This window comes from Lycium ferocissimum, chromosome 2 (assembly GCF_029784015.1).
Source record: "Lycium ferocissimum isolate CSIRO_LF1 chromosome 2, AGI_CSIRO_Lferr_CH_V1, whole genome shotgun sequence".
Classification (NCBI taxonomy): Eukaryota; Viridiplantae; Streptophyta; class Magnoliopsida; order Solanales; family Solanaceae; genus Lycium; species Lycium ferocissimum.
Window position 1 is genome coordinate 28,486,323 of NC_081343.1, and position 10,913 is coordinate 28,497,235.

The 10,913-nt window shown below is 35.7% G+C and overlaps 1 protein-coding gene across 2 annotated transcripts; it reads right to left on the reverse strand.

Moving 5' to 3' along the window:
* Nucleotides 1–6,757: 6,757 nt before the first annotated feature.
* LOC132047971 (receptor-like protein Cf-9) lies at nt 6,758–9,245 on the reverse strand. 2 transcript variants are annotated; one of them, XM_059438924.1, is made up of 2 exons: nt 8,274–9,245; nt 6,758–8,057 (listed from the first exon to the last, which is right to left on the reverse strand). In XM_059438924.1, the coding sequence occupies exons 1-2, from the start codon at nt 9,227–9,229 to the stop codon at nt 6,779–6,781; spliced, it is 2,235 nt and encodes a 744-aa protein (XP_059294907.1). In that variant the 5' UTR covers nt 9,230–9,245; the 3' UTR covers nt 6,758–6,778. The 2 variants fall into 2 exon arrangements, with proteins under 2 accessions (XP_059294907.1, XP_059294906.1); XM_059438923.1 differs by having other exon boundaries at nt 6,758–9,245.
* Between the last annotated feature and the right edge of the window lie 1,668 nt (nt 9,246–10,913).

Sequence of the window (10,913 nt, forward strand, 5' to 3'; positions counted from 1 at the left end):
CATCACCTCCCCTTCCCTTTCCTGAGCCTTACTTTCAGTAAAAAGGGACCAAAGGCCCGACTGGTCACTACCTCCAATTCATGCCTAAGCTCACCTTTTAATCTCCCAAAACAACCTCAACCCCTTTTACCTTATTCCCATACCAATTGCCAATCACCAAAACTTATGGACAAGAGTGGTTTGACACTGCCACCTTATACTAATTTTTGTCTGACCCCTAATTGTTCACACCAATTAACAGCTTTTAATCAACTCAGTTTTAAGACCCTAACTGTGTAAGATCAACTCAGTTTTAAGACCCTAACTATGTAAAGCCAGATTGAATCCCTTTTAGACATAACATTTGAGAAAGTTGAACATTTAATCCACTTAAAAGCTTAAAATCAGATTGAACATCAACCTTCAGGTTCAAAACAATTCCCTTTCCAATTGGTTAATCAATTTTCAGACAGTTAGAAGCAGATCAGGACTCAAATCATCTTTTAAATCCTCTCAAACTTCTTTTAAAAATTTAGGCATGAACCAGATATAAAAAGAAAGTCTGATAATATGAATGTCAAGTCTGAGCTCTATTCAAATGAAACCAAGCATGATACCTAATCCTGCTAGTGGCATGTAGGTATTCTATTTCATTTTAAAATATTTTCAACAACTTTATGGACTTTTTATTAGCTCCTAATGGACCCTTTAACACCCTGTTATCTCATGAGTGACCTTGAATCCCAAAACTTCATTTTTTTTAGACCTTCTATCATACTCTAGGATATTGCCACTTTAAAGTTATCCTTGATGCATAACATACAACTATTCAGAATTATTTGACTAACTTAAGCACATTCAAGTAGACTTGGGAAGATTCAGACCCACACAAATGCAAGCAGGCCCTAACTCTAAATGCCTTAGATACTTATGAAAGACTTTTTATAAACATGCCTAGGTCCCTTAAGCTTTGTTTTAACCTGACCATGATCTTTTCTCTTTTTATCCCAATCATAACTTCATATTATCCAGTTGACATTAGATAAGTATACAGACCCATAAAAGAACAAATTTAGGCAATCAAAATGTCATAATCTTATTCAAGTAAAGCAACCTTCAATCATGATCATCACAGTACTTTATTGCATTTAAATAGGATCAGTATTAACATAAAATTTCACCAAATTACTATCATGAGTTATAGTCTTATCATATTTTAAGTATTGAATCAACCAAAACAGGAAACCTCAACATCCCACAGAGCACATGAAGTCTATTCCAACCATATCTAGGCAAACAATGCATTATTTGAACATATACACTCAGTCTATCTCAAGAACTACTCATTAATGTCAAACATGTGCTTTGAAAACAAAGGAAGTAACCTCCACATCTAACACAAGCTAATGCATCTTAACAGTACCCAAGTAATACACTTATTTACTTGAACCAAAGGCAACACAACAACCAACTAGCTTCAATAAGCTATCATCATATAGATTAACTACTAAGCAGTAAATAAAATGAATAAATAGGATAGAATATTACCTTTTTATAGTGCAGTCCTGGTCAAAAATGAATTTGAAAGCCTTATGTGTGTAACGACCCATTTGGTCGTTTAGCACTTTTAGGCATAATATTCCTAAAACACCCTTTTCGTGGTCAAATCTTGTCTATAGTCTCGCGATAACGGTGATTGATGGTTATTTAATTGACCGAGCTTTTAGTCCTCATTTGACATGCGAGGACGAATGTTCTAAAGGAGGGGAGAATGTCACACTCCATAATAATCCTTGCTACTTGTATTAAAACAAGAAAGAATGAGTTAAGAAGGTTCAAGGAAAGTTAATCGAGTTAGTAAGAATATCGTTATAAATATGGTTGTCTTAAGTATCTCGAGGTGACACTGGTAACCTAAAGGATTTGAAATCGCGTTATGAGTATGTATATGAGGTAATGTGAGTGACCTTTTAAAGTATTTGAGATTATTAGTAATGATATAGAAGATGGACAAAAGATAGGAATATACTTTTTCGATTGGAGTTTCGTCGAAGCTTTGTGAGTTCTACTTATGGTTATTGTGATTCTACGGACCCTTCGAGACATGTATATGAATTGTTATGGATGTAAATGACTGTGTATATGTATGTATAAGAGGTTACATGAGGTTGGAAGAGGATTAGAAGTTAAACGAAATGAATCGGAACAATTTCGTAAAATCTCGGACCCGATTTTAGCCTATATTGTAGGAGGCATATCTCCTAGTATATGAGGAGTTTTAAGGTGTTTCAAAAGCCTAAAATTAAGTTCATCGAGTCTAGTTTGCAACGCAACAAACAGCTCGTCAAAATGATATCGGGGTAAGGAGATATGGATGATTCAAGTCGGGCCGAGTATTAAGACTATCTCAAGATACAAAGTAGAGACTTTAACTTCCGATTTCGTTTGAAGTCACAATTTATCTACAAATTTTGTTTGGTATAGAAGCATTAATGGAAATTAGGAACTACTTAATTGTGGTGTTAAGTTAAAATTAGTGGCAACAATGAGCCAATATGAGCATTAACATGCCATGTCCAAAAGATGACTCAAAGTCATCTTAAATAAGACTACTATGGGAGACATACAAATATACATTTAAATGTGATTCATCCACTACACTTACATTATATTGTGGACAACCAAATTGAAAGAAAGGAGTGTGGAATTCAGCCAAGTGACTGAAAATAAGGCATCCATGTGAAGCATGCATTTGAATATTTAAGCATCTACTACTTTATGAAAGTATACATTATTTTAGGAAGACATAACATGGTGGAGGGATCATTTCACATTAAATATTGCTCATTCATCTTGGCATAATTACAATGGACAAAGGATGGTGTATGAATCATTCACCACACATACAATTGTCTTGTAAACAATTGAAAAGAAAGAAGAAAGGAGAAACAAGAAGGTGAGGCTTGGCCACACTTGGCCTAAAGTTGTAGAAAAAAAAATGGAATTTTAAGTGTAAAGTTAATGGAGTGACTCATGCCATAAGTGGAGCATGTGACCAACTTGTAGGCATCAAAGTTGAACCAAATAATGACTAAGGAATCAGCCATTACATTCATTTCAACTTCACAACAAAGAAAGAAAACCTAGAGAGGGAAGAGAGAGAGCTTTCGGCCAAGGGGCTGATTTTTGAGCCCTTTGAGTCTTGATCCAAAAATTATTTTCCAAGGTGTTTCAACCCTTTAGAAGGTCCCTAAAACGTGAAGATAGTCTTTGGAGCAACAAGAACCATTTCCATCTCAAGTCACCAACTCTAGCCAAGTAGAGAAGTCAAGTTGTCAAGGTAAGATCTAACTTTCTTTTCATGTATTAAGGGTGATGTAGATGTGTGAATATAAGTTGTATGCATGAAATAAGGTGTGTTGATGTTGGAACATGATGGTAGTTATGGGGTTATATGTGTTGATGTTGAAGTATGGTTGTAACTTGACAAACATGAATCGCATGCATAAAATCATGAAAGTTGGTGTTGGAATGTTAGTTGGCCGTAGGGACTGTTTTGGTGGAACTAATGGACTGATTTTCTTTAATAAATATGGTTGTTACTATCATAGATCTCATGGTAAAAAGAATGAAAAGAATTGGAAGGTTAAAGGTGAAGTTATGTTAGTATGAAAATGGTTGAATCTATGATTTTATGTGAGCGATGTTGAAGCATGGTGTAGCCGTGTGTGGACTGTTTTGTGAAGAAGTTAGTGAACTGTTTTTACTTGATATTTTGATTGTTATTATCATGAATTTTATGATGGAAATGAAGGTGTTTAATGGTTGGAGTTGAAACTAAAGTCATTTGTGAGTTGTTATAAGGATTATAAAAATGACGATATAGCGTAGTTGCGTATGAATTGATGTTGTACTTGTCGTGTGGATAGCTGGTCATAACTTACTGAAATTATATGAAAAGAAGACATGAAATGATGTATAAAAATCGCATGTGGTTGGCTTAGTATGTTCGTAAACGTTTGCAAGAATTCCGAACATCGTTATGTTGTCGGTTAGAGACTGTTTTGGACATGTTGTGGTAGTGGACTGTTTTGGACTTGTGTTTTCATTAAGTTGGAAAGAATAATTATAAGTTAAGAGTATACATCATATTGTATGTTGGATGGGCTGTTATAAGTTGTTACATGCAAACGTTAAGGCTACAAACTAATAAAAGTAACTTGAGAATGTCGAAGCCGTATGTGAATCGTTATTGCATGTTATGAATGTGGGCTGTTTAGAATATTGTGTGGGCTGTCCGGATTGGTATTGAATACATAATTATTGATGTTGGATTGGTTGTATGTGGTTGGTTTAGATACAAGAGAAAACGTCGCCTAAACATCTAGAAAGGAGTTACTAACGTTAGAATACGTTTGAATCTCCCCGTAGCTTAACCATAGCTGTTGGCGTCTTAATATAGGTTGAAGTATTATTGGGTAGCGTACACATATTGTGTGACGAATAAGCGCTATAGACCCTGTCCGATCGGAAGCACTTCAGAAGGAAAAAGCCTTGGCGTGAAAGTTCGTGACACCTGTTCGGCATTGAGGTAGGTTACGGTTTACTTTATGTCTAGACTCCGGTTAGCGAAACGTATGTAAATAGTAGTGATTGACGGGGAAAGCATGATAGGCCTTCGGGCATGGTGTGGAGGTAAATTCCATCTAGGTTGGTATTACCATTAGCATGCTTGTCGCCATTATTGTGATGTGGGCTTGTCGCCATTATTGTGATATGTTATGTGGGCTCGTCGCCATTATTACGATATTGTTATGTGAGCTGTCATTGTATTGTGATTTCATGTATTTGATATAATTCTCTCTCTCTGTTATCCCACCGGGTCATATGGAAGAGGAAGGTTATTACTGAGAATTGAATATTGAATTGCAATCCCTAGTATGAATCTATGGAACCTATGATTGCGGTGATTATTGAGGTTGATTCCATGCGAGGCATGCATCCCATATTCTATGTGCTATGTGATGTAATTATCACCTAGTTGTATCTTTATCACATACTAGCTCCCTCACCTTATGAAAGGGAAGGGTAATATTGATGATTGAGCCGTGGGCAATAATATGACTTGTACTTGTTTATTGCATATTGGTGATATAATTGAGACTGATATCATGCATGACATGCTTTCATATTACTCTTATGTTGTTATAATGGTGAGGAGAGTGACAGAGAGACTCCGAGGTTTCTGCCGGAGATTGAGAGTGACAGAGAGACTCCGAGGTTTCTGCCGGAGATTGAGAGTGACAGAGAGACTCCGAGGTTTCTGCCGGAGATTGTGAGTGTTTGTTGCCCGAGGTTTCTTGCCGGGAACGATGGAGTGTCCGATGCCCGAGGTCTTTGCCGGATCGTGAGAGTGTGCTCGTGATCCGAGGTTATATTCCGGAGCGAGTGGTACATGGACTTCGCGGGTCCCCCATGGGTCATGACTATGAGGCATTGCCATAGCACGTGTGTACGGGAGTGGAGTGTGAGAGGTGACTACTGCATTGCATAACATTTACATAGCACGACATTGCATTGCATAGCACTCCATTTGAATGGTCATTCATGTCATTGCATGGCACATTCTCTCGATTGATTCTTGATTTGTGAATTACCGAGTTGTTGTTTGTGAGTATTTATTTTAAAGGCCGGATGGAATCGAGGTTTATAGAATTCTCCCTAGGCTTATAATCCGAGATATTGAGATCCCCGTGACTATCGTTAATGCAAGACTTTCTCATGTGCTAGATGTGTGATCGTGTTTGATTACTTATCCGCTTACTTGTTAGTTGCTTCTTGTTTATATGCGTGAACTAACCATTGTCGGCCTATGATACCTACGAGCCTAGTGTTGTGCTCATACTACTCTTGCTACACTCCTTCCGGAGTGTAGAGTTATTTTCGTGTGATGTTCGGAGTCTCACGACCGTTTCGAGGCATTCGTCAAAGACGTTTGGGTGAGCTATTTGAGATATTGCAACCCGAGTCTCTCCTTAGATTTCTGTTGTTCTCTATCCTTAAACAGAAGTCGTATCCAGTTTGAGTCTGTTATCTATTCAAATTGTAAACTTCTTAGAAGCTCTTGTATGAGTCTAGACCAGATTTTGGGAATTTCTTATAATAAAAGTATTTATTCCGCATGTTGTATCAAATTAAGGTAGTTATCTGAAGGGTTCGCCCACCAGGGAGGGTTAGTGTGGGTGCCCGCATGATCCATGATTTGGGTCGTGACAAAAAGATATTAGTTCGGTTGTATGTGACGAAAGAATATCTAGTTATTTGAATGTACTGAAAATGAAAAGTAAATTCTAGGTGTTTTTCGAAGTATGAATGCTAGTTTTTTAATACTTGATGTAATTGAGAAAAAAAATAAGATAACTTCATAAATTTATGAACTGACATTGCGGTTGATCCACATTACTCAATTAAATAATTAGGCTGAAATTACTACTTCATATTATATAGCAAGCAATAATACAAGTTGATCTACAATCTCTAAAAGAAAAACTTAAAATAAATGATGACACTTCTGGCTGTCTCAAAGGAAGAAAAATCATGTATTTATTCATAGAGTAACAAACACTTCAGAAAATCACAAACTATGAAAGATAAAGGCTTATATTAGCATCACCGACGACATATTAGACTTGAATCCTGCAATTTTTAAAAATGAAGAATTAAATTTAAGAGCTTTAAAGATGAAGGAGGTATAATCTTCTGAAGGATAGAGATCAAGGTGAATACCTGAGGTTACATACTAATTTCTTTTCTTGTGCTTTTGCATTCTTGTAATAATTCTGTGTTCCAATTCTTCAACCATCCTCGAAAACCATGCTGGATTTTGGGTTGCCAGCATTATGTATATTATAGACAGTACAACAATTAGACCACAACCATAACCCATAAGAACCGCTTGCCAGCTTATCATAGCTGAATCTCCTTCTTCTTCTTGATCTAGCTCAATTGGAGTTGTCACTTGTGTTGCCCCATCATCACCACCACAATCCCTTGAAAGTGGAAATCCACGTAATCCAACATTACCTTGATATGAACTGTAATCAAATGTATTAAATTGTTTTCCTCTAGGAATGCATCCAACAAGATGATTGTGAGAGAGATTTAAGACTTCAAGTGATGTGAGGGATGCTAGCTGTTGCGGAATTTCTCCGCCAATTTTGTTGGATGAGAGATCCAGTGATTCAAGTACAGATAGTTGTTGTAGTGATGCTGGTATATGACCTTCCAAGTCATTGTGAGATAAGTTCAACGAACGAAGTCCAACAAGATCTCCAATAATCCTAGGAATATGACCTTCAAATCTATTCCTCGAGAGATTGATAACTATGTTTGGACTCATCAAAGCTCGAACAAAATTAAGATCCAATCCCTTTGTCGTAATTGTCAGAGAGTAATATAGTTCTTGTGCATACCCTTGGGTGTTCTCAACAATTATTTTCATGGCATGGAAATTTTCAAAAAGACATGCTGATAAATTCCCACTAAACTCGTTGGATGAGAGATCCAGAATTCGAAGTTGTACAAACAAGTTTTTGTTCTTTGAATATTTGATGTGACCGTGGAATTTATTTGATCTCAAGCTTAAAATCTCCAAATTCGGTAGAGTTCCTAACCATTTTGGAAATGTGTCATTCAACTCATTGTTACCTAAATCAACAACTTCTAAATGTTTGCAGTTGATCAAAGATCGTGGTACTTCCCCCTCTAGCTTATTCCTACGCAAGTTAAAACCTATGAGTCGGTTCCCAAATCTAAAAGTTGTATTAATTGTTCCACTGAGACTATTGTTCCTTAAATCAAAAGTCTCAAGTTCACTCATCTCACCCAAACATTGTGGGATTGTTCCCTTCAAATTATTACTTCCTAAATCTAGCACTTTCACTGTTTTCAGATTGCAAATAGTCGAATCAATCTTTCCACTGAGATTATTTTGAGAAAGAAGAAGATATTCTAGGCTCTGCTGGTTTAGGAGTGACTTTGGAATAGGACCTTGTAGCTGATTGTGTTTTAATTCAACGCTTCCCAATATTTTGGACTTGAAACCATGAATTTTACCAGTGAAACTATTATTGCTCAAGTTCAACACATATAGTGATGGCAGGGAGAATATATAAGAAGGTATCAGACCAGTTAGGGAATTGGATGAAAAATCTAGATGTGTGAGTTGTGTCCAACTTTGATTACAAGATAAGCACTCAATTTGGCCATTCAAGTTATTTCCCCCAAGATATAACCATTTTATGCTGGTGAGATTCCATATAGGTTTAGGAAAGGGCCCTGTGAGATTGGAAGATATCATGATCAATCTTTGCAGCGAAGTTAGATAGCTAAAGGAATCAGGTATCTCACCAGTAAAATTCACTTCACCAAGATATAAATACATGAGAGATATACTGCTATTCCATTTGGTTGTGGGAAACCAAACAGTGAGCTGGGGATTGGGTGATAAATCAAGATATTCCAAGTTGGAAAGGTGGAAAACTCTTTCGGGCAATATACCAAATAACTGCGTGTCTGAGAGACATAGAGTTGTTAAAAAAGAAGAGAAATTTAAAGGAATGGTGGAAGATATGTTCACAAAGTTAAGGTTAAGCTCTCTTAATTGGGTCAAGTTCTTAAGGAGCAGTTCAAAATTGTGAGGTTCAATTCTAAGCTCATGTGTGAAAAAATTCCAGATACGAAGAACATATAATTTTGAAAGATGAGAGATTTCGGAAGGGATTAGACCTGTAAAATCTAAACCCGACAAATCGAGATGTGTCAAACTAGAAAACTCACCAAATTTAGGTGAAATGAGCGACCCGTAAAAATCATTATAAGACAAATCAAGCCTTTTGAGATTGGAGAGTTGGAAGAGGCTACTGTTAGAATGAAACTTGCCTTGAAGTTGGCTGCAAGTGAGGTTAAGCTCAATCACTTGTCCAGTCGTCTCCTCACAATAAACTCCATCCCATGAGCAACAATCTGTGCTCTTGTTCCATGATAGTGTTTTCGGATATGAATTTATTTGGCCGTTTATACTGTCGATACAAAAATTAGAAGCATTAGAATTTATAGTAAACATGTGCTTGAATTGAAGAAGAGCAAGGGCTTGATCATTGGGGCACAAATGAGGTAAAGAAGAAGAGAAAACTAGCTGACAGAGAAAGGCTATATATAGCAGAAACAATGCAAATATTCCATAACCCATTTCTGTTACTAAAATGATTAAATCGGTGTACTTAATGGAAAAGAAATCAGAATTTTTTGCTCTGTTCCTCTATTCAATAATATTGAGTTATATATAGTAGAAAGCAAAGAACCTTTACTACTGTAGCTTTGGAGTACTCAATTCCAGGAAGGTTACTTAATCATTTTCGGTCAAATTTAGACTACTGTAGCTTTGGAGTACTCAATTCCAGGAAGGTTACTTAGTCATTTTCGGTCAAATTTAGACTACTGTAGCTTTGGAGTACTCAATTCCAGGAAGGTTGCTTAGTCATTTTCGGTCAAATTTAGAACCATCAAATTTGGAGTACTAAACAATTCCGGAAGGTTGCTTAGTCATTTTCGGTCAAATTTAGACTTATTCAGTGATAGTGTATATATTGTGACGCGATGAAGACTATTATTTCAGAACCAAAAAAAAAGAGGACTATAATTTAATCTTTCATCACTAAAGTTCTGCCATATTAACTACAAGACATCCCCCCCCCCCTCCCCCCACCAAATATAGAAAATTAACATTGAAATGTGATGACCTCATATTTGAGCCAAATGGATAGTAAGGATTCATACAACTGACTCGAACTAGGTTGAGATTGAAAGCGTATTTGTTATTGCAAATGTGTAGAATTAAATTTTGTTTTTCAGTAACTGTGGTTAATATGTGATGAATCAAGGCATGACAGACGATCATTCATGGTTAAAGAAAATACTACATTCCAACAACTTGACTTCTCATTCAACCTTTTTCTTGCAATTTCATAGAAGAAAAAGTTGAGTTGAAAATAGTAAAAGCCGTATATGATAGAGACTTATAATTCACAGTAGATTTTGAAAACAATACGTATAAGTCGGATATTATGTAGAGCGTGTCCATGGTGCAGGGTTTTGTGATATTTTTACAATAATTCCAACAGATTCCAATTTTGGATGATCAATAGAAAAAGGAATTCAAATTATATACACTGACAGAATAAAAAAATTTTAGGCTATCAATGTTGTTTTACTACATATAATAGGTCATTTATCATATTTTGTATATCATTAATCTATGCTTGCAATTGAAAGTTACCAATAATTGGTTTTTAAATAACATGATATAAAAATTTTACATTGTTGTATTGAAGTTAAACTAATGGAATCTGAAGTTTATATTCTCAAGTTAATGAACAAGTCATTGCAAATGAATTCAAACGAATGCTGGAAAATATCAAAAGTTCAAAGTCTCAAGTCAATGCACGAGTCATTCATAGAAATGTTCAATGGAAAGCTACAACACAGATATCCTATCACTTTTAAAGTTGTAATAGCACAATTTTATTTGATATCTTATCGGATGAAGACGCCAAAAATTCAAAGTCTATGAGAGCAGTCCTGAGCCAATAATTACGTGTTATTAATCTTTTTTATCAAATACTACTAGATATAACTATTATACAGTCCCTATATAATGCAGAAAAATTCACCTTGAGAATATTAACTTTAACAGTGGGAAACAATTATTTAATCAAATTAAATTCAATAAATTTTTGCTTTGCTCCTCTATTCAATAATATTGAGTTATATATAACAGAAAGCAAAGAAGATTTACTATGGTTGCTTTGGAGTAATGAATTCCAGGGAGTCACCTAGTCATTTTCAATCAAATTTAGACATATTCAGTTCTGCCA

Excerpts from the sequence above, each read along its gene's own strand:
- LOC132047971 (XM_059438923.1), bottom strand. The coding sequence starts at position 9,229 with ATGGGTTATGGAATATTTGCATTGTTTCTGCTATATATAGCCTTTCTC.